This window comes from Microtus pennsylvanicus, chromosome 14, assembly GCF_037038515.1.
Source record: "Microtus pennsylvanicus isolate mMicPen1 chromosome 14, mMicPen1.hap1, whole genome shotgun sequence".
In the NCBI taxonomy this organism is placed as follows: Eukaryota; Metazoa; Chordata; class Mammalia; order Rodentia; family Cricetidae; genus Microtus; species Microtus pennsylvanicus.
This window is the reverse complement of record NC_134592.1, coordinates 35,330,514-35,355,198: the sequence shown is the minus strand read 5'-3', so window position 1 is coordinate 35,355,198 and position 24,685 is coordinate 35,330,514. Positions and strand designations below refer to the sequence as shown.

The 24,685-nt window shown below is 43.8% G+C and overlaps 1 protein-coding gene across 4 annotated transcripts in view; it reads right to left on the bottom strand.

The window, feature by feature from the left end:
- Positions 1-2,602: 2,602 nt before the first annotated feature.
- The window catches only part of Dcaf5 (DDB1 and CUL4 associated factor 5), a 109,628-nt gene continuing 87,545 nt past the window's right edge, over positions 2,603-24,685 (bottom strand). For 2 of the 4 annotated variants that reach the window (XR_012907780.1, XR_012907781.1), the window contains exons 8-10: positions 14,659-14,786; positions 4,701-7,395; positions 2,603-4,662 (exon numbers count right to left, since the gene is read on the bottom strand). Coding sequence is in view for 2 of the 4 variants with exons in the window: in XM_075948821.1 (XP_075804936.1) it covers positions 5,641-7,395; positions 14,659-14,786 (1,883 nt within the window). In the remaining 2 variants the exon portion in view is untranslated. Of the gene's footprint in view, positions 7,396-14,658; positions 14,787-24,685 lie in introns of all 4 variants that reach the window. The other 2 variants (XM_075948821.1, XM_075948822.1) reach the window with 1 other exon arrangement.

Sequence of the window (24,685 nt, the reverse complement as noted above, 5' to 3'; positions counted from 1 at the left end):
CACACATACAAAGAGAGCCTATGTTGGTTTGCTTTCTCTTTCACACACAGAGGAGCTTGAGCAGGCTCACCAAGAAGCTCTGGTGGGCATTACAGAGATGTCTCAAAAACTGATAATGTTTGAGTAGAATCTAGAAAGCCCTCTGGCCCAAGGCTCTGGGATAGGAGGAGTCACATTTCAGGGTTGAGGCATCTATCTGACAGTTCCCAGGAGTATGGCGAGTTGCCTGACTCATGTTCTTCACTCAGAACCAACATAGGATGTACTTCCTGTGTGAGCTCAGTGCTCTTTCCACTCACAGGTCTCTTAGGAAGAAAGGAAATTGGCTGGAGTTATTTCAGGTGGGGTCTTGGAGCACCTACAAATGTCGGGACACACTGGGAGGATAAGGTGGGGTTAGAGAGATGACTCAGGCAGCTACAGTGAATATGCGTCTAGCAGAGGACCCAAGTTTGGTTTCTAACACATTAGGTGGCTCACAACACCTGTAAACTCAGCTTCTAGGGGGATCTGATGCCTCTGCCTTAGTGGGCATTTGCAAGTACATGCATACACCCACATACATAATTAATAAAAATAAATCTTAATAAGGGTAGGTGAAACAAAAAGGTAGGTGCAAGCCTTCAATAGTCACTAGCCAGTCTGGAACAGTCAAACAGAAGTACGCTACTGTGTGGAATCCTGTCAATCACCACCACACTCACCACGTGTAACGATGCGATATCATATTCTCCCCGCTCCTCTTGCCATAGTATTTATGGATTCTAGGAGAATTTTTCTATATTTCTACTGACTTCGGTGATAAATTTGGGATTATCCCTGAGGGTTTTGGTTGGTGTTTGTTCTATTTTTCAGACATGGATATCAAGTCCAGGGTTTGAGGCATAGCAGGCAAGTACTATACCATTGAGCCTCCTCCCCTAACTAGTGTATTGAATAGCAGCTATATGGATCCAGAAAGCTGTTGGTCCTACTTAAGGTTCCTTTTCTTCCATTGCAGTCTTTCAAGTCTTCTAAACCTCCAGATTTCAACTTCCGTAGACAATACAACTTTTCTCCTATCCAAGTACTCTTGTAGACATCTTGGGTATCTTAGTGTGAGTCTTTCCCTAGCTTTGGTAGAGTAGTGACAGGCAGATAAAGTTCTGCTGGAATAGCCCATGAGCTCAGAAAGGAGTCATTTCCCAACTTAGGCCATTTGAAATGCTAGATAACCTTCTTCCTCACAGTAGGATAAATTCCACAGAACCCTTCTACATATTGTGAACGGAACCGACTCCTCCTGCTTGCATACAGCACAGGCCTATTCCCTGATCCATATCTGCCTCTAAGTTTCAATCCCAAGAAGCATCTTACCAACTAGCAATGAAATACAACTAGAGTCCAGAGGGGGCAGATTTTCATTATACTGTCAGAAGCACAGGATCTTAAAAGACAATGAAAGTTACTTTGTTTATTCAAACTCATGTTATTTCATTCTGGTATGGATGCCCAAGGACAAATAAACATTCTGACTGGAATAACCCCATCAGAGAGTCATGCAGCTTGCTGAAGACCTAGAGCTGGGTGCGATGGAGTGTATGTATGTCCATCTGTAATCCCAGCGCTCTAGCTAGTGAAACCCTGTCCTAAAATCAGCACAAGCAGGGAATGGTTGCTTGTATTTGAAACTTAGAACTCAGGAGGCTGAGGCAGGAGAAATGTCACAGTTTGAAACTAGCCTGGGCTTTACTATGAGACTGTTTTTTTTTTGTTGTTGTTGTTTTGTTTTTGTTTGAGACAGGGTTTTGCTGAAGTTTTAAAGCCTGCCTGGAACTAGCTCTTGTAGACCAGGCTGGCCTCGAACTCAGAGATCCGCCTGCCTCTGCCTCCTGAGTGCTGGGATTAAGAGTGTGCATCACTATTGCCAGCCTTGATTTTTTTTGAAGTAAAACACAATAAATAAAAACTCAACACCAAAACTACCCCCCCCCCCATTAAATCAACCAACAAAAAATAAGGCCATTATCCTGTCACTAGGGACAAGTCCAGGACTCAGGAGTGTCACTGCACACCTTGGTGACACCTCCAGCCCCTACCCCAGTGCACCACAGTTGTACTCAGGCTGTAAGGAAAGAACAGGCTTCCTTTGGAGTGTTTTTCTGACAAGTATCTTGGTTGGCAGGAATGTTTCAGCTAAACACAGACTCCTATAGCTTTATAAAATGACACGTTTACTGTTTTTCACTCTGTTCTCATTTTAAAGAAACAAGTTTGCAATGTACCTAAAAAGTCATGAAAAGCATCACCTTATCTGGAAGCATCAGGAAACAGAGGGGGTGGCCATGCTACTCACTACAGTGTAAAATGTCAGTTCCAGGAGCTCACTGTCCTGACCAAGTGGACACAGCACCTCCCCCTTCCTTTTATTGTCAGATGTGACCTCTGTCCCAATATCTAGAAGTGATATGACCACTGTTAGACATGAGCTTTGTCTTCTAGTCTTCAGTGTGACTCTAATTCAAGTTTCTAACAGGGCAGAAATTAAAACAGCAAAGAAATAAAGGAAGAGGGTGTCTAAGCAACCGAGTCTTCCCAGGAAGAGAGGAGGAAGCCTGGGAGAAGTGATTAATAGGTTTATTTGCATATACACAGAGAAGAGTCAGCGTTGCTGGGTGAGAAGAGGCAGGGCTTTAAGGAGGTAAGGCTTCAGCAGAGGAAGGCACCTTGACAGACAACACGAGACTCCTATTAAATCAGCACAACTGCAAACTTCTTTTGCCTCAAGCCAACGACTTAATGAACTCATTTATCGGTTGAGAATCATTTACAAAGCCAGGTGGGAAATAAAGGGAAGAGAAACAGTTTCACGTACCTGGACCTGCTGCTTAAAACATTATGTACAGGATGCAGGAAAAAAAAATCCTTAAGAGGCACTTCCAGGAGTTCTTAGCCTGATCAGTGCCCTCTCCTGCTAGGAAAAACACCCATCAAGGAACAATTTGGGGACTGAATAAGTTTTCAACATGGGAGGCCTGGATTCTACAATGGGCCTAGCAAAGGGATCTTAGAAGTGATTCCCATCCAGGCTTCTAGTACCAGGACCATACAACACAGGATCACTGGAAAAGAGTGTGGAATGGCTAACAGAAGCATCGCTCTTTCTCTTACTTTGGTGGTTATTGCAGGACCCATCTCTTGACAACCCAACCTACCCTACGGGGCAGAAAGTCCCTCCTAAGGATGGAGTGCATCCCTCAAAGGGTGACCTTTCTCGGAGTCTACACTATGGACTAAGTGAACTCTGACTTTTGAATGGTTTGGAGTCCCCATGAAAGCCCACCCTTGGCACTTGGAAACTATCAATAGCTAATTTTGCTTTCTTTTTCCTCCAGGAAGAATGTGGAGTGTGGATCTATCTGATTAGATTAAGGTAAAATGGAATACAAGAACAAGGCATGCTGACTAAGGGGAAGAGAGACACACACTGAGTGCTTATAACTCTTTTGTATATAAAGGATTAAAAATTCCAATTTAATAATTTTGGAAAAGCAAATGTAAAATGACTTGGGCTTATAAAACCAGAATTTACAATTATCTATGAATAGTCAAAAGATAAATCATAGAACCATTTTAATTACAAATCTAAAGTAATTCTAACGTTGGTTACAGAATCGCTGTCCCACTACCCAGGAAGAGTCCAGCTGCTGACTGTATGCACCCCACACTACTCAAACGCATTCCTCTCCTTCCCAAACCGTGCTCTCATACCTCAGCCGCATCACCAGACACTAGGCACATCTTCCTTCCACAAAGCTCAGCAAAACGGTTTATCCTCCTGGCTCTTACCAACCGCCTTCCTTTCATAAGAACCCTGGCTCCTGGCACTGAACGTCGTCCATCCTTCAGCTTCCGCAGCTGGTCTTCTCTCGGCTCCATCCCAGCAGGTCAGGTCCAGTGAGGCCAGAGATGCCTTGTGCTAAGTCCTCCCTAGGCCAGCTCCAGCCAGGCTCCAGTTGTCTAGCACCTTTGTATGCAAAGTTCCACTGTTCTCTCTTCCTCCTGCTTCAACATCTACACCAGCAGGACATCTGGGCAGCCTTAGGTCTTCCTGTCTTTCACAACCCTTCACTGACAACTCAGGGACTACCAACACCACTATACACTGAAAAGTTGATATTTTCTTCTCTCCACTGTTACCTACTTCAACAGAACAAAATGTTTTCAGGGAGCCAAGACACTGACCAGAGAGAGTTGTTTCTCGACACTCCCTGCCTCCTAACAGATGCCAACTACTCTGCAAAGTTCAGGTGGAACTCACAGCCTCTGACAACTCCAAGCCTGAGGGAGGGTGACAGGCCTGCTAATTCTGCCTGACAGATTGGCACTGGATACAGTACCACACTCTGCCTCATGGACTGGCACTGGATACAGTACCACGCTCTGCCTCATGGACTGGCACTAGATACAGTACCACGCTCTGCCTCATGGACTGGCACTGGATACAGTACCACATTCTGCCTGACGGACTGGCACTGAATACAGTACCACATTCTGCCTGACAGATTGGCACTGGATACAGTACCACATTCTGCCTGATGGACTGGCACTGGATACAGTACCACATTCTGACTGATGGACTGGCACTGGATACGGTACCACATTCTGACTGACGGACTGGCACTGGATACGGTACCGCATTCTGCTTGACAAACTGGCACTGGATACAGTACCACATTCTAACTGACGGGCTGGCACTGGATACAGTACCACATTCTGCCTGACCGACTGGCACTGGATACAGTACCGCATTCCACTCTTCACTACAACTCATTAGTATCCCTCTACCAGTCAGTTTATTAGTTTGGGTAAAAAGCTCTCCTGAGGGGTCCTTTCTTCTTTCAGGATGCCTGGACTCCATTAGCACCTGCTGGCCTCGAGTGCTTCTTAGGAGCCAGCACTAGATGGTTAAAATGTGTTGTTCACTAGCTGCTGTAAGGATCTCACAGCACAGAGTGTAACTCTGCCCCTTCTGAAAACAGCGGCACTATCAGGATCTGAGCTCAAGTGTTAACCTCTTCTTAACAGGAACAATGTTCCACTCAAGAGTCACAGTAAATGCTCAATGATGTGTTAGCTGGAGAAAACATGGGGCATTTAAAGAGGAGCCATGTTTTCCTCTTCAGCACAGCCAATGAGCTGAAGGCAGGCCTCTCCTTTCTGCTAGCATAAATCTACAACTCACTGCAGCACGATCTGATCTAGAGGACACTCTTCATTTAAGACCAGAACACCTATGTCATGTGAACAATGAACAGGCGAAATGGCAAAAGCTACAGACCCACAGGGCTTTGCTGACAGACAGTTGAAAGAAAGGCCTCATAAGACATCAAGCCCACATGTGCCAGTGGGTACATACACACAACAAGCTAAATGTCCCAAGACAGGACCACTGTCACAGAGCCTCAGAGGAATGCTATGCTCACATCTCACTAGAGAAAACCCCCTGGAGAATGGTGAACAGAAGGAGCAGCAGCAGACACGTTCAGGCCCCGGTTTTATGTGCCTTTAATACTTTTTCCTTTCCTCTGTGTTCACTAAACAAGAAAAAATTATTTTGCAAGACTACTTTTTGTAGCTTTTGTTTTCCCTTTGTTTTTATCATGTTTTTAATTTCTTCTCTGAAGAGGAATTCTCTGAATCTGTGTCTTCCAATTCAATTCGATGCCTTTTGAGGCCACTGTGGTCATGAACACCCTTGCTGCTGTCCATGGCTGAGGGGTCAGTGGGGTCTTCTCTCATTCCAGCACTGGGGGTCTCACAGGCCATTTCAGACCCACAACAATCTTTGTGTAGAAGAGTCCCTGTCAGGGATGGGTTATCATGGTCAGTGTCTGGGTGTCCTGGGGAAGAGTAGACCACTGTCTCCAGCTCCCCAGAGTTCTGCCCATTGTTGTGGGGGTGAGGGGGTCGGGGGTGCAAGCGTCCATTGTTGTGGTTGGCACATAGGGTTTCAAGGCTCCTTTCCTCACTATCATCAGACTGGGTCCTGGGACAGTTGCCAGACGCACTGTTCAGAGTGGAACCAGATGCTTTGGGGACAGGAGAGGGTGGCTCCTCAGTCCGGCTGCTCAGGGCCTTGCTCAGGGCCTTTCCATTGAGCTTCTTGGTTTCAAAAGAGTGTTCTAGAGGGCTGCTACTGTTAGTGTCCTGAGAGGTGCTCTCTGGCACCTCTGCCCAAGGATGGCTGCTGTGCTCATGGCTTGCACCACTGCTGGGATTCCTGGTGGAAGTCCCTTCTTTACAAGCATCTTTGTTGCAGCCTTCAGGGGGCAGGTCCTGGTCTCTCTGGGTTGGGCAGGCTTCCTTACTGGAAGAAGGGGTTGGGTTGTCTTTGGGGCTGGTTCCTGCTCTCCCTTCATCTGCCTCCTCTGTCACTAAGGAAGTTTCTCCATCTTTGTTATTCGAGTAAGAGATGTAGGAGTAGCGGAGCCACTTGTAAGCTTTATAAATCTTTCGCTCTACTGATTCCATATTGGCAGTTGGTGGGGCCCGGCTTGGTTGGATATCCAGATTGGAAGCACTCCGCTCAGGGGAGGAGTTTGGGGAGGAGGAGAGGTCATCCACCTTGATCTGGGGGTAGTCGTAATTGTCCTCACCAATGTAGGTGTTGGTGGGCTTGACTGGAGCGTTGGGCCGCTCTTCCCTGGCTGTCTTTTGCCGCCTCCGCATGGCATTTCGCTGCCGAGTGGTGGCTCGGCGTTGGTTCAGTTCCTCTTCTTCCTCCGAGCTACTGGAGCTGCTGGAGCTGCTGGATCCATCCTCGGGGCTGGGCGACCTCGGCCGAGGGAAGAGATCTGTGTCCAGTTCAGCCTCACAGGCATTCTCTTCAGAATCAGACTCATTGGACAGGGCCAGGAGGCGCTTGTCCTGGTAGCGACGCAGAGCAGATAGGCGCTGCTGGCGAGATGCTGCATCCTCACACGTCGGCGTTGCTGGGGTTGACACTGCGGCATTTGCGGTGGTGACTCGCAGGGGCCCCAGGTGGAAGGCATTGTCGGCAGACTCGTCTACTGTGGGAGGTGGGGAGCGGGGCAGTGAGGCTGAGGACTCTGAGTCAGTGTAGCCCGAGCGCTCACTGACCCCTGCATGCAGCTGAAGGATGGTGCTCTCGCTGAGGTCACTATCTGAGTCAGAGCTCCAGCCCTCGATCTCGCGGCGCACCAAAGAGTCAAAGAAAGCCATCATCCGGGGGTCTTCTTGGACCGACTGGTTAGCATAGTCGTGGGACAGACCACTTCCGCTGTTCAATACAAGGCTGATATACTCTTCATGGGTGTAGAGGCTGCGGGAATCATCTTCAATCCGACCGTCCAGGTCTCCTGTACATCCTGGCTGCTTGTATGGACTCCAGATCTACACAGAAGATGAAAAACAAAGGCAACCAGGATTGAATGGGAAGTGTTCTACAGCTGGCCATGATAAAGACCACTAAAGCTGAGCTTCTCCCAGACGCTGTCATATTAAAGTCCCCAAACAACTTTAAAAATATTTTCTTTCCAGGTACAATGGCACACTTCTGTAATACTAGCGCTTGGAAGGCTGAGACAGGGGGATCACAAGGCCTCATCAACTGATACATAGCCAGAATTTGTCTCAAAACAAAACAAAACAGGGGGCTGGAGAGATGGCTCAGCGGTTAAGAGTGTTGCCTGCTCTTCCAAAGGTCCTGAGTTCAATTCCCAGCAACCACATGGTGGCTCACAACCATCTGTAATGAGGTCTGATGCCCACTTCTGGCCTTCAGGCATACACGCCAACAGAGTATTGTATACATAATAAATAAATAAATAAATATTTAAAAAAACAAAACAAAACAAATAGCCACTGACTCCTACGCAAAACAAAAGCTCTTTATTTAGTAAACTGACTCTTATAAAATAAATGTATATCAAAACTGAGGCTTTTAGGAGTAGGCAAAAGCTGTTTAGAGCATAGAACTAGACAGTATTCAGAGACCTAAGGATGTCTTTAGGTGGAGGATACCCATATATTGTCTCTTTCCTCTTATGTTTTCTGTCAGTACATAGGATTATAACCTTAATCTCAAAGTAGGGGTGGAAGATGCTTTGAATATTAGGTAGTCGATTTGAAAATATGCCTTGCCAGGCATGGTGGTGCACTTGGGAGGCAGAGGCAGACAGATCTCTGTGAATTCAAGGCCAACCTGGTCTATAGAGTTAAGTTCCAGGCCTGCCAGGGCTACATTGTAAGACCTTGTCTAAAAAGTAAACACCCTAAAAAGATTTCAGCCCATCGTTCCACTTCTTTCAAACAGTAATATTCTAATTTTAACCAATGAGAATTACTCACTGGGGCTTGATAAGAATAGACAACTGCCTCCACTGCATTTCCCTCTCTCAGACATGCAAGCATCAGTTACCTGGGAAACGGGGTTCTCTTAACCAGGGTGTCGTTTGCTTGCTTAGCAAGAAAAGGCAAAGCACACTGTCCCTGGAGGGGTGACTGCATCCCCATCCCTTACCAGGTTGTCCAGGACTACACCCACAGCTACAAAGAAGCAAAATTAGAGGTTGTTTTCTGGTTTTGTTCTTTTGAGACAGGGTTTCTCTGTACAGTTTTAGATACCCTGGAACTCGGCTCTGTAGATCAGGCTGGCCTCAAACTCAGAGATCTGCCTGCCTCTGCCTCCTGCATGCTAGGATTAAAGGCGTGTGCCACCACTATCTAGTAAAACTAGAGTTTTTAACTCAGGTATTTTTGACTCAAAAACTGAGCTTTACCATTGTGTTGAGTTATGCAAAATCAAGTTCAAGGTAATGAAGTTGTCACTGTAAACAAGAGCAACTAACTTAACCTAACGCTGCTGGTCCCCTGAGCAGTGCAGAGCAATTCAGCTACACCAGCCCATAGCCAGAGCATCTCTTGGCAGGCATTCCAGTCATTTTCTTGCCTGACAGGTTGGTGTTTTGTCTTTAGATAGCATCTTACTCAAGAGAACTCCCAACTTCCTCCATTCGTTTCCTCAAAGCTCAGGAAGAAAAAATTCACCTCCGGAAATGTCCCAAGGCCTACTGATCCCTGAGAGGTGGTCTCTTTAGAAGATTTCCAGTTCACAAGAGGCTCCTTTCAGTTCACAGGCCAGCTGCTTCTCAGCCTCCCCAGCCCAGATGTGTTCTCCTTAGTCTTGTTCCCGTCTACAACTCAAGTGTCCTGTCCTCTCGAGCTTCAAACTCCCACTCAGGAACTTGGAAGCAGTGTGCCCAAGAGACACCTCCAGAACAGGCTGACTCTGACCCCAGAGACTGTGACTCAAAGGATCAGTAGAGGTGAGGCAGGGTTAGTAAACGCTAGCATATAATAAGCATAAAGTAAGAAGCAGAAAACAAAGACCTTTCTCTGAGGGACACTCAAATTCTTTGTGACAGGCAATGACTGGAGAGCACGCAGGCAGCACAAGGCTCTAGCTGCATACAGATGGACACCTCTGCCAACAGATCTCTGAGAACTCAGAGTTCGGTGTCCTAGGAAGCGAGCTGAAGGGTTCAAAAGGTTAGGATGCTTGTTGGGTCTCATTCTTAATTCTGGGCAAGTGATTCATTTTCTCAGTTTAAAAATGACAAAACATTATTTGCTATCTTCCTAATATGAAAACAAATCTCCTTCATAGAACTCCAGATTCTGCTAACAGAAATGGTCTAACTACTTCACAAGCCACTTTTTACAATTAAAATTTTATTTTACATATATGGGTGTTTTGTCTGCCTTGGAGCCAAAAGAGGTAGTTAGATTCCCTGAAACTGGAGTTATAGACAGTCAGGGGCTACCATGTGGGTGCTGGAAATTGAACCCAGGTCCTCTGCAAGAATAGCAAGTGTTCTCAACCACTAAGCCATCTCTCAAGCCCTCTGACAAGCCAGCTTTAAAGTTCTGATCTCCCAGCCCCCACATTTTCTCTTCAGGAATGAAAATCACAGCATTAAAGGTCAGTTTTATTTGGGGTCTGGAATGTGACAAGCTGAGTTGAACTGTGTACTTCTGAAGCTTGGGCAATGGAACAAGATTGGATCAAAAGAAGACTTGGAGTATGGACTCCTAGGCTTGGCTCCTTCATCTAAGCAGTGAATTAGATGGGCCCTAACGTAGTCCTAAGATTCAGAGCGAAACAAAACGGCCTCTTAGAAGTCAGTGTGTGTCTGAGAGCAGTACAGAGCAGCAGAAGCCCACGTCTCACCATTTCCCACAGTCCTAAGCAAACGTCTTACCCTGGAAAGCCTCCATTTCTCAACCACAGATCTGAGTGATGAAATGACATAAGCTATGGTCAAGCACTAATCAGCGTGATGCTTTCTCTTTAATTTGGTGGCCAAATCCCACAACCAGAAAACTTTAAGACCAAAATGCTTTAGCTGGGCATCAGAATCACCGACTCCCCATTATCCTGGTTCAGAACCTTTTCAATCATTTATGAAACTGTCCATTTTGTTACCTCAAAGTCAACGATTCAAAAGTAAAGCAATGCTGGGGCTGGAGAAATGGCCCAGTGGTTAAAGAACACTGGCTGCTCTTCTAAAGAAACCCAGATTCAGTTCCCAACACCCAGGTGGCAGCTCACAACCACCTGTAACTCCAATTCCAGGGGCATCTGATGCACTTCAGACTCCACAGGCATCTGTGCACATGTGGTATACATACATACATGCAGACAAAACACTCATACATATAATTTTTTAAAAAGCAAATCACGGGAAAAATAACTTGCTAGATTTATTTGGGAAACCTGCATCTTGGGTGTGTGGTCATTGTAAGCACCTGCTCTAGACCTTAGCGACTGTACTTAAATCTATACTGCAACTATCTCTTAATAAATGACAACTCTGAGAGGGGGAGGAGACCCCATTACTTATTAAGTGTGGTTAGGTGTGCCTCTTTGAGGTCTGAGTAGTTTTCTTGACAAGCACAGTTTTTTCAAGTTGCTGCAAAAAAGGATAAAATTCAATTCTTATGGAATACCAAATGTTTGAGCTGAGTGACTGGGATGTGCTGAAGTAGCTGCTCTAAGTCCTCTTCTCTGTGTAAGTCCTTTGAATTTGACCATCTACTGAACCACCCATGATCACCTGTACATAGATTAAGGTCCTATCTGTTTTGTGGGGCTTGCAGACACTGCAATGTGGCTGCCAGGACCTTCTAGGGCCATCCAGAATGGTACTAGTCCTCTCCTTGTTCTCTGCCTTTGGCTACCCAAGATCACTTTTTCAACAGTCATATGCTTTCCTATTTCTGAACATTTCTTTATAAGCACAATGCTTGGCACAGAGCACTGGTCCCCCCCCCCCCCCATTTATTTATCACAGGTTTGTGTGTAAGTGTGAATCACAGTGCATGTACTGAGGTCAGAAGACAACCTGCAGTGCAGGAGCTGGTCTTTCCTTCTAGCGTATGGATCCCTGGCACTGGATTCATGTCTTCAGTCTTTAAACTGTAAGGGCTGCAAAGATGGTGCAAACAGTAACCTCTATTGAGATTATCCCAAGTGAGAAAAATCCCCCCTCTCCAGTGTTTTGTCTCCATTTCTTGGGAACCCCTTTATCTTTGTTTCTCTCCCCTGGGTGCATCAATTCCTAGGGGGACTAGTATGACCCTTATCTTTATGCTTCCCATAGGGCCCACCATGAACAGCACACAGTAGCTATATCATAATATAGAGCAGAGCTTTGAGTGGGGAAAAAAAGAATTTGCCCCCCCCCACTTAGCTATAAAACAAACCCCTTCTTTTGATAAGTGTGGGCATTCAGGCAAACAGAGGACCTTTTCTGGGTGTGAAGAGGCTGGCTCTGTCAAAGAGGGCTCTTTTCCAAGTAGGAAAGATGGCAGTAAAGGATGTGGACAGGGAGGAGAGTAGACAGAGAAAATCAGATTTCATGGTGGATGATGTTTCTGGAGCCAATGCAAGCAGCAAAGTCACTTTTCATTAAACAGTAACTGTCAGGCCCGTAGATCCCAAGACAAAGGTGTGCCACACCCTCAATTACAATAGGAGACACACAGACACTGCGAATTAGGGGCCTTTCAGGAGAATGGAAGCTCAGGCAAGGGCAGTAATCCTAACAGAGAGAAGGGCTAGCACTTACTTTCAACCTTATTCTCCCCTCTGCCTCTCCTGAGTTTCTTTTTTCTTTTTCTTTTTTTGAGACAAAGCCACACTGTGTAGCTCAGAATGACCTGTGAACATGCTATCTTCCTGCCTCAGCCTCTTGAGTGTGCATCACCAAACCCAACCTGTAATGCTTTTCATTCTATTTCCAGCCATACGGCAAATGGGGAAACATCTGTGAGAAACTGAAGCCGAGAACCTCCTTGTGTTTCTCTCTCACTGTGCACACTTAAGGTTTTAAATGGCCAACTGTGTCTCTCCGTTCCTATGGGAACCTGGGAGCAGTGAGTTCCACAGTTCAGTCTGGATAACCTCACAGAGCAAACATTTTCTCCTCTTTCTTGAGAACTTGGCCAGTTTCCAACCTATGACCTTTAGAGTTAAGACTTCAGTTGACTAAACAATATCTGGGGAGACTCAGCACAGAAGCATCTGAGCACATGCCAAACAGGAATTTCTCTTCTAAAGGAGATGCCTAAGTGGAGAGCTCTCTGTAGAGAATGACGTCAACGGGCCTAGAAAGGGCATGTTACAGTGCCAACCTATTAATCATAGGCCAAATGAGAAGGGAAAGTAATGTGAGGGGCAGGGCTATTTCAGTGACTGTCCAAGTGAAGGACAACTGAGATGGTGCAGTCAGCCGTCCAGTCTCTTCCCACTAGCACGGTGAATGGAGTGGGTAAGGTTCCAGCCTGGCTTTCCACACATTAGCCACACGACTCCAACAGTAATCTGTAACTTAAATGTCAACATCTGCAAACATAAGGGACTGCAGAGTACTCCATCCCAGATGGTGCATCTACATTCTCTCTTCCCACTGCAGACGGTGGCTGGCTACAACAAAACCACTTTCTGGATACAGCAGGACAGCTGCACATATGAGCTCACACAGGCATTTTCAAACCACAAAGAACCTCTAACATGGAAGGGAAGGTGGTCACTAAGTCCCACCCCTTGCTGAGGTGCTATTAGCAACTAATGGCCACTGGAAGGAGTTCACTTTTCTTCAGAGATAGCAAACACAGGAGGCTCCACACACCCAGAAGGCCCTAACCCCATACACACACCGATAGCGGATTAAGTGGGCTAAAAAACACAAAGCACATAGAGTTGGGAGGGGATAGTGGTGGGGGAATAGGGGATGAACAGGAGAATAGGGAGTGGATTTGATCAAAATACATTATATGCATGCATGATATCCTCAAACAATAATAATGCTAAATCATCATAAATACACTTTTGCTTTTCCTCTGAAATTTTTCTCAGGTTTAATTTGTCATTTTAAAAACTAAGGAATTTTAACTATTGCGGGAAGCATAACCTCTGCCTATTTAAAAGTCATATTACCACAGTTCCTAAAGAATTTCTCATTTTCAGGCCAGGGACAGACAGAGCTCAGTGGTAAAGCCAAGCCTTGGTATAATTCCTAATACTGGCAGCGTGTGTGTGTGTGTGTGTGTGTGTGAATTCTCATTTTTCCCTCAACCTTTATTTCCTCAGATATGGAAAAAGGTTGCTACTACCTAGACTATGAGTGACCAAAGTAGGTTCCCTTTCTGTGGAAACAGGTTAGGCTGCTTCCCTTTGTGGTAGCTACACAAATACTCTTTAGCCAAGGCGAGTTTGTTCAGAAGATAAGGTTAGTATTCATATTTAATTTGCCTCAATCAAAACCACATGCAGGTTTTTGATTTTGTTTTTTAAAATCCATCCTAAGACAACTTAACCATGATTCTGACAACTACTTGGCTAAACCTGTGCCAGATGGGGACAGAGCATGCTGGGTAATAGGAGAGATGATGGTTCTCCAGATCACATGAGAGTGGAGAGCAGAACTCACCAGCCAAGATCAGAAGCTACTACAGCACAACACGCAAAACAGTGTGCAGAATACACTCCACCCTTCAAAGCCTGGTGACTAGTTCTAGAGGTGGATCTGGAGATATAGTTCAAAGTCAAAGGGAAGTCAGGGGACATTGGGCCAGGAGCTTGAAAGTTTGGTTTGCGGCCATCAAATCTAGACTGAGAACTGTATATTGGTCTTCTCAAAATAACCCTTGAACTTCTGGTCTTCCTGCCTTTACATATCAAATGTTTATACTTGATTACAGACATGTGCCACCATACCCAAACAAATGTACATTTCTGATTAAAAATAAACACATATAAAACACAGATTTATTAAGTACATTGATTTACTAATAAACATGTTACAATGGGTCTGAAAGGAAGTCATTAAAAAATTACTTAAAAAAAAACAAACAAGTAGGGCATAGTGGCGCACGCCTTTGATCCCAGCACTCAGGAGGCAGAGGAGACAGATCTCCTAACCTCAGCTCTAAGTGTCAGGCTTAGAGACATTACCACCATGCTTGGCACTCACTGAGTTTTGATAAATGCTCATATATTTAGATATAAATCCCTCTATACATTGTTCCAGTTTTTTCCAGTTATGAACTACAAACATTTCCCTACAAAGGACAGAAGGGGAAAGTGCTCACCTTGATAATCTTTTCTACACCAGAAGAGCAGATCATGTATGTGTGGGGGTTAAACCGGACCTGGTTAACAATGGACCGATGCCCTTTCAGCACCATGAAGGCTCCATTGACCACTCTGCCAATGCCACCTGGAAAGACAGAAGTTAACAAAATCACATGATAAAACAGGCCCCAGCAATGACACATAAACAACTCAGAATAGGAGCTGAGATTTTTTTTTACCAACTATATGACAGCAGTGTGCATAATCTCACAGATAAAGTTGCCATGGAAAGAGGGATGGAACACCTCCCAGCACATGTGCTCTTACCAAGAGCCTTTATTTAGCTTGTAAGCAATGCCCACGACCACCCACAGCAATTCCACTATAATGACCCAAAGCCACTTAAAACTTCAAGTTTTTGGTCTCCAAGTTCTAATCCAAATTTTCTAATCATTTTAGAAAATGCAATAGAGCAAAATGAGATTGAAAGTTTGGGACAAGTTAGGCAGCTAAGCCAGGAACATACAAAACCAGAATCATGTGACGGTTTAAATACACAAGGCATGTTTGATCTGTTAAACTCTCAGTTTATACTAAGATGGTATTAGAGGAAGGAAAAGAGGTTAACAATGCAAAGAACACTTTTTTTTTGTCCTTGGATAGCAAAGAGAACTGAAGACAAAGGAAATCTGAATCACGTTCATAATAAGCAAGTATTAAGAGTTGGAAGTAGGACCAGTGAGATAGCTTCATGGGTAAAAGCACTTGCTGCCAGACTCAACCTGAGATCAGTCCTAGAGCCTCACAACCATGGAAGGAGTTGTCTTTGCCCGAAGTAAATAAGTAATGTAATTAAAAACAAAAAACGCTGAACTACAGAGTAGGCCTTAGAAACAACATGTACAGTTCAGCCAACAGTTCACTTATAGAAAGCTTTATCTTTTTGTTTGTTTGGTTTGGTTTTTTGGAGACAGGGTTTCTCTGTGTAGTCCTGGCTGTCCTGGAACTTGCTCTGTAGATCAGCTGGCCTCAAACTCAGAGATCCACCTGCCTCTGCCTCCCGAGTGCTGGGGTTAAAGGTGTGTGTCACCACCATGCCAGGTTTGAAAGCTATATCTTAAGGAACAGCTTGTAGGCATCCTTCTTTGGAGAATGAGAAGGGCCTGGAATGTGTTAGCACAGTAAAGATACTGTCGTTAATGAACTTGGGAGAAACTCAGAGGCTCAATATAGATTGGCAATGGTGATATTACATTTACAGTTACACACAATTACAACCACACCAAACACCTGCACTACATTCTGAACGAAGCTGCTTCTGCGCGGTCACCCACAGCTGAGTACACACAAAGCTAATAAGGCAGAGTGAGGCATCCAGACACAAGCCAGTGTTATCTGATCAATGGATACTTTCTTTGTGTCTCTACCACGGAGACAAAAGACTATTAAGTACTGTTTCTGTTCTATGTACCCCATTCTGCTCCCAGCAATACTTTGAGCAACACTCATTCCAAATGTTTCCCAGTATCTCAGGGAAGGAACAATAACTAGAACAATGTGCCTTCCCCCCTAGGTCATCTTTTTCTAGGAATTTTTCTGCATTTGGCCTCCTGGCAAAGTTCCTCATTTGCCTCATGGATAAAGGGAGCTGATCTGGTGGGATACAGGTGTGTCTGAACTGTGCTCCGTGGGCAAGAGTTAGCCTAACACATTGTGTCACAAGGTCAAGTATCTGAGCGTAGGAGGGAGAAGGCAAAGATGGCTTGGGCCTAGGGAGAGGAACCTAAGGTGGTCAGCAGCTATCTAGACACAGGGCTCACAGCGTCCCTTAGGAGCAACCTTTCCTTCTGCTGCTGTGATAAAACATCTCAATAAAATGCAACTTAGGGAAGAAAGGGTTTGTTTTGGCTAACAATTCCACATTATAGTTCATTACTAGGGGCACGTTTTAGAGCAGGACCTGAGACAGCTGGCCATACCACATCCATAGTCAAGAGTGGAGAAGGAATGTAGACATGCTTGGTATTCAGCTAGCTGTCTATTCATATACAGTCCAGGGCCCACATGGTGCTACCCACGTCACATCAATTAAGGCTGTCCAAATAATCTTCTGGTTGTGGGAGCATACCTTAACCCCAGCACTCACAAGACAGAGGCAGTGGATCTCTATGAGTTCAAGGCCAGCTTGATTTACATAGTGAGTTGCAGGACACCAAGACTACAAAGTGAGACCCTGTCTCAAAAAAAAAAATTCAGAATAAATAAAACAATCTTCCAGAGACATGCCCACAGGCCAGCCTCATCTAGCAATCCTCCCTGCAGCCCTCTACCCAGGAACTTCTAGGCTGAGGTTGAAACTAACCAGCAATGGCTTCTGTTGTAAGGAAGGCTGATTGTCAAGGAGTATATAGGCCATGGTACTCTGATTTCTACTTTTTAAACATATTCTTGTCCCTACCCCCAAATTGGGGTGGTCAGTAGTAAAGAAACTGGATTAAAGCTAGTGTTAATATTTTGTTTAGTCCTACTGTGTTTTTTCCCCTCTCTTTCCTTTCCAACCTGGAATCCAACAAATCTGATTTTTTTTTTCCCAACAGAGCCAAGGTTCTGATGGTAAAACAGGTACAGGAAGCATTTCTGCCATTTGTTAGGACAAGCAAGGCCGTGTTCCCAGAACCATAGCAGTGGATGGGCTCTCAGTCACAGAGCTTTCCTCAGCACAGAAGTGTCAAATTAGCATAACACATCTTTGGACTACGTTGTGCTAAAATGTTCAATTCCAAACCTTGCTGTTTTAGTTGCTAACTTGAGTTTCATAAAAAAATTGTTAAAATGAGTTTTGTTTGCATTTATGTCAGAATGCTCCACAATTTTTCCAACAGCCCTAAATATACCATCACTCCGTACTGCCTACTGATGTGAGGCAGCACGCTCAGCATTGATGATCACATAATCAAAGTATCAGCTCTGGACAATGTTGAAGATGCTCTATGTCTGCAGTATCAAAAACTCAGCCAAGATGGAATAATTCCTTACATAAAAATAGACAAGCACACTGGGGAGGTGGCTTAGTGGTGGGGCACTGCCCAGCAAGCCCAAGGGCTGAGCAGTCTCCAGCAGTGCAGTAGGTTTATGAGGATGCAAATTTGCTTTCTTTTTTATACTAAATGCTAAAATTGTATGGATATCAAATAATCGATTTAAAACAGTTTTTATCATTTATTGTAAGTTACTGTTGGAGCCGTATGCCTATTGCATGTGCCGACACACCCAGATGAAGGGTTGCAACGGGAAAAGCTAAGACGCCCTGCTCTGCATTCTGGTTCTTGGGTTTCAAATGACCGAATTCAGATTAACTGCACAGTGTATGTAAATGATTTGTTGAGTTATGACCTAATTGCTAATAATGAGTACATAAATGGCTAGTAAACTGTGTAAACAAATGAACATGCCCAGGGAAAAGGATGGGTCTTTCTGAGCCATTACTTCTCCACAGTTCCGTAGGACAGTCATTTCTTGGGGCCATCTGCTCTCGCTAACTTTGCCAAACATGATGGCACTTGTTTGTAGGTTTCTTTCAAAAGCCAAAGATGGAGACTACTGAGGAAGCTCAGTGGTTAAGAATACTTGCCACTCTTGTAGAGTACCTGGGTTCAGTTCCTAGCATGCACATGGCAGCTCACAGCCACCCAGTTCTAGAGGATTCAAGGCCACCTTCTTGCTCTGTGGGCACCACACACATGCAAAACACCCATGCACATAAAATAAACAATTTTTATTTTTAAAGGTCAAAGTAGACCTGGGGAGATGGTAAAGTGCTTACTCACAAATATAAGTCCTGAGCTCAGGTCTCTAGAACCTGATATACAAAATGGCCAAAAAAACAAAACAAAACAAAACAAAACAACAACAAAAACAAAAACACAAAAAACGCAAAAAAAAAAAAAACCCCAAAACAACCCCAAAACCAAAAACACCTTGTCTCAAGCAAGGGAAAGAGTGACACCAGAGGTTGTCCTGACTTCTACTATTGTACAGTGCATACGTGTGTGTGTGTGAGGGTTAATAGTGGATCTTCTCACAGAAGTCCATAAATACAAGTACTCTCACTACCTTAGAGGACACTGGGATCCAAGTAACTCAGAGAAAACACTGACTCAGAATCTAAAGGCCTTTCTAACATGCCCTGGGAGTGGGTGTGTGGGGTCCATGGCACTCGGGAGGCTTGGGCTCAAGGACGGACACAGTTTGAACTACACGGTGAGTTCCAGGCCCGTCAGAAATAATAAAACCTTGTCTGTAATAACCAAACAACCTAGAATCTCAGCCACTGGATTACAAAGCCAGGACCACTCTAGGCAATTTAGTGATCTCTGTATAGAATATAGGTAGCTAGGGCTGGGGATGTAGCTATGTTGTAGAGCATTTGCCCAATTCAGTCCCTAGAAATGCCAGGAAGAAGGAAGGAAAAAGAAAAAGGCCAGAATGGCTTTTGTTTTCCCCTCCAAATTGGGCCAAATGTTCCCAACAGAGAAGACAAGGACTAAACATTAAAGTCCTAATTTCTGTCCTCTTCTGTACTTACTCTCTTTTCATGACATCCAGTCAGGGCTTTACTTCCTTAGGCCTCTCGATAGTTAGACGTTACTCTCACTTGTCATTGGCTTCAGAGTCACTGAGAATAACTATGCTTTCAACTTAAAAGCTAATGTAATGTGGTCAAGGTGTGCTGATGCCTTTGTCTAGTAGCACCTAATTAATCGTGCAGGGAAGTAGTATTCAGTGATCATAACACACAAAACTTGTATTTTCTACCAAAACCAATAGAAAATGCAACCTTAATAAAATACCATTGCTGATTTTCTTGTTGGAATCTTTGCATTTTCCCCCCTTTCCAGACCAGACACTGTTGTGAGAAGAGGAAGGAAAACCAATTAAATCAACACTAAGATGAGGAGGACAAAAGTATTAAAGCAGTACTAAGGGACAGACCCCAGATGACTGGAGGAGGACAACAAGGAAATGAAGAAGGCAGCTTGAGTGTGACGGTGCACACCTGTTATCCCAGGTCCCAGAGGCTGATGCAGGAAGATTCTGAGCTTGAGGCCATGACAAACCAAAATAATTAAGGCAGATAATAATAATAATAATAATAATAATAATAATAATAATAATAATAATAATAATAATAATAATAATGTATTTCCAAGCAAATACACAGGCCTTCACAAAGAAAAAGAAGTTGGATTCTGCAGACTTAGACGCTGACATACCCACGATACTAAGATAGAGTCAGGAATGGAAGATGAGCTTGACAGACTGTCATGCAAACCAGTGAAGAACTGTTAGTAGTATGCAATTCTACACTCAAGCAGAAAGATTATTGTATAGGAAATGTTTGAAACAGTCGCAGAAGAACCTTAACAATCTGCAAAGCATAGTTACGAGCAAATTCACAATATGTAATACAACATTTTAGAAGTAGTATCAGGTAACTAGCAATTCAACATTTTAGAAGAAGTATCAGGTAACTAGCAATTCAAATGACACAGGGATATGAAAAAAAAAAATACCACTGAAATGACCTTCTTGGGCTTAGGAAACTTTAGCACATGAGAGCATGTGATATTTACCAAAGAATCCAATGGTTAATCCAGTTTGCCACCCAATCTATTTGACATGTGTGATTCAACACAGCTTACCTCCCCTGTGTTGTTTCCCCCAAGACTATTGATTTCCCTTCTTTTCTTTTTCCTTCTTTTTTTCCCCTTCTCTCTTTCTTATCCTCCCCCTCTTTCCTCCCAGCACAGGCTTTTGCTATACAGTCTGGCTGGCCATGACTCCTTTTGCCTCAGCAACCTGCAGAGATTGTGGGCATATACCACCATGCCTGGCCATGGTTATTCATTCTTGATCTTTTATTTTCTATTCAAGAAATCCTAATGGTTTTATTTTCTACATGTACCTCTCATCTACTGTTAGGACCTTGGTTCAAGCCACCACTAACTTCTCGCATGTATCCCCATTTTCCTCTTCCTGACAGCCCCACTCCTACTACCTACCATCAACTCAGCAACCAGAGCAATCCTCTTAAAATAAAATAGGTTGTATCAGGTAGTTCCTCTGCTCATCATGTTTTTTTTTTTAAATATATGGTAGTTCTTTTTCTTTTTTTGTTTACTTTACTCAAGATTTATTTATTTATTATGTATACAGTGCTCTGCCTGCATGTATGTCTGCAGGCCAGAAGAGGGCCACAGATGTCATTACAGATGGTTGTGAGCCATCATGTGTGTTCTGGGAATTGAACTCAGGACCTCTGGAAGAGCAGCCAGTGCTCTAAACCACTGAGCCATCTCTCTAGCCCATGCTCTTCATGTTTTAATCGTTCCTCAGTTATTCAATAAATTCACACAGCTGAATAACCATTCTCCTTTATTCCACTTACAGTGGACCTCATCACCCATTGTATAACTCCTTCAACATCCTTGCTCTGCCTCAACCCATTAGCTTCCATGTGTGTCAAATGCACATTGCCCAATCCTGCTCCAAGACCTTTCTGCAGGCTCCCTCAAATGTCCTTCTCCAAGACTCATACATGGCTATCTCTCTTACCTTCTGAGGTTTCTACTCAAATGTGACCTTCTCAATGAAGCCTCTACTGAACATCCAATCAAATAATGCATCTCTTGATTCCCCAAGCCCACCAATGCCATTCCTACAAGTCTTATTCTGCTCCACTGTTTTCCATCATTCAATAAGACATGTGGTGTTATTCATGCCTACCGCTCTTTGTCTGAATTTCCTTCACTTAGAGTGAACTCTGTGATGGCAGAACTCTGGCTCTGCTGTCTCCCCAGTCTCTAGAACACTGCCTAGCAGCATGTTTTCAATAAATATTTGATTAACAAATTGAAACATGAATATATTAGACTGTAGAATATAAGGGAAAAAAAACAAAACAAAAAACAACTTCACTTGTAGGCTTAATTACCTAGCATATGGATTTATCTAAATGGTTCTTTGCCTCTATGCTCCGGATGCTAATTTTGGATGTTTCTTTTTCTTTTTTTGAGATAGGGTTTCTCTGTGTAGCCTTGGCTGTCCTGGAACTCACTCTGCAGACCAGGCTGGCCTCAAACTCATTGTCTTTGCCTCCTGAGTGCTAGGATTAAAGGCTTGTGCCACCACCACCCAGCAGAATGTTTCTTTTATAACATTTTTACTGCAGTAAGAGCCAACAAAAAATCAGTTAAACTCCCACCTATATATCCTTCATGATGCTTTAAACTGTCAGTTCCTTGAAAATCTTACCAAGCTCCTGAAGTCTATTCATACTTCTCTTAATAACTATCTTTTTATGGACCTTAGAATCCTCATGTCTTTGTGTAGCAAGTTTTCCTGTTTGACTATCTTTGGACTGCCAGTCCACAAATAATAACCCGGACACTTATTATGAAAGCTTGCCTTAGCTTAGACTTTTTTTCCAGCTAGCTCTTTTAACTTAACCTGTCTCTATTAATCTACATTCTGCCATGAAGCTCAGTTACATCCGTTCTGTACAATATGTCCGACCTCTTCAGACTCTGGTGAAATCTGCATGCCTAGATTCCTCCTCCTTTTCTTCTCTCTCCCTGGAAATTCCGCGTATCCCCTCAGGCCTAGCTATCAGCCAGTTAGCTCTTTATTAAACTAATCAGAAGGCACCTTGAGAAGGACACATCTCACAGTGTACAAATATCCCACAGCAGTCCTAAGATACCTAACCAGAATCATGTTTAAGTTGAGTATATGCACATGCAGATAACACCTTATTGCCCATCCCTTCCTTCCTTTCTTTTGGTTTTCTGAGACAGGGTTTCTCTGTCCTGGAACTCACTTTGTAGGCCAGGTTGGCCTCAAACTTACAGAGATCCACCTGTCTCTGCCTTCCAAGTGCTGGGATTAAAGAAGTGCACCACCACCACCCGGATCATCACAGATTCTTATATCAAGAACGTATTTATTGACTGGGAGTGTGGCTCCACAGTAGAGCATTTGCTTAGTGCATTCAAGGCCCTGGGTTAACCTCCCCCAGCACTGCAAAAGAAAATAAAAGTATTTATCTTTTAATGATCTATCTGAACAACTTTGCAATAATGTCTTCCTGGCATACTTAGAAGAGAAGTCTTAGAAATCCTGACATTTTCAAAAGGCCTGAACCAACAGTTGCAGGCTTTAAGTTTCAAATCGCAGAGGAACACAATCAAGGATACTGACAAGACAGAGCGAGCAGTGGCTGTCTCTTGGGGAACATGTAACCACTTAAGAGATGAGAGAAGCCAGATGGGGACAACAGTGCTGTCAGCAGAGCTCCAGCACTCCATGGGCAGCAATGTTTAATTATACAAAGAGACAATTATACCGAGCTCTTCCTTCACATGTACTTCACATGCGTCTGCAACCAACTACGTGTGACCAACTGAAAACAGCTGTTTTTCCACTTACAAGGAAGGCACAAACCAGATGCCCAAGCTTAACTCACTGAGAGCAAATTATGTTTAGGAAAAGCAAGAGGGCCAGTGACATCGCTCAGAAGGAAGAGGCAATTCCTAAGCTGATGAGCAGTTTGATCCCTGGGATCCACAGTGGAAGGAGGGATCCAATTCCTGTAGGTTGTCCTCTGAACTTTGTGTATATGCAAACACACACAAAGTAAAGTTAAATACAGAAAGAAGTAAGAGATACTGTCTACACATACATGCAGGCTGACAAATACACCTTACAGTTGTTGCTAGCCTACTGCATTTGGGTGGATGAAGTGACTTGATGGTGAAAATGCATGGCTTTCCCTTCCATCCAGGAAAAGTCTGTCAAAAAGGGAACCCTTTTGAGGACTCATGACTCCAGCAGTCTTCACATAAGAACCACTGGGTCAGTCATTCATGAGGATACAAAGACAATGTTTCATCCTGTTTTTTTTAAAGGAGTGTTCAGAAAGAGAGGAAACATTTTAAATGAGGAAGAACAATCACTGAGTACTCTCTCTCTCATATTAATACCAAGAAGGAAGAAGTCATCATTCTTAATTTCACATAGGAAGAAAGAGCTTGGAAGGGTTAGAGTGCTTTCCTAGAGTCCCCAACTATAAGATGAATGGATTAGGAATTTAAAAACAGGACTATCATTCCATCTGCATTACATCTTTGTCTATAAATAATAAGGTCAGGGCTAGAAATATATAATATATAGCTCAGTGGTAGGGCACTTGCCTAGCATGCAACAAGCTCTAGGTTCTAACACACACAAAGAGAGAGAGAAAAGAGAGACAGACATACACACACGAGGCAGAGAAAGAGAAGAAAAATAAACATATGTAGTATGGTATTAAAGCAGAGTCATATCCCAGGGAAAGCTCCTCTATCTGTGAAAACCTTAAAGCTTACACAAGGTAGAAGAAAGAGAAAACACAAATATTTAAAGAGTAACCCATCTCTCCCACTACCTTGCCAACGCTATCACTTCCATATCTAAGCTACTAGAAAGAAAATGCTTTGTATCTACAGTGCTCATAATGTTCCTAGCAACAGTAGTACAACATATTTTTTAATTAATATTATTAACAGTCAGGAGGCAGAGGCAGGTAGATCTTAGAGTTCAAGGCCAGCATAGTTTACAGAGTGAGTTCTACATTAGCCAGGGCTACATCACAGAACTCTATCTTTAAAAAAAAAATTATTTCTGTGTGTGCTTCTATGTGTGGATATGCACACATCACAGCATACGTGTGGCTGCCAGAGAACAGCTTGCAGACTTGCAGGATGGTTCTCTCCTTCTACCACATGGGTGCTGAAGACCATATCCAGGGCAGCCCATGTCTTCTACTTCTACACACTTTTCAGAGAGCTTCCAGGGTTATTAAATCATTACAATATGGCAACAAGAGTGGATACATTTTACAAAAGAAATGACCTTAGTTAATTCCTGTTTTTGAGACCTGCCTTACCCAGCTCTTCAAGTGTGGCAGGACTGGATTCCGGGCCCAAGCTCCTTTGCTGGCTGCAT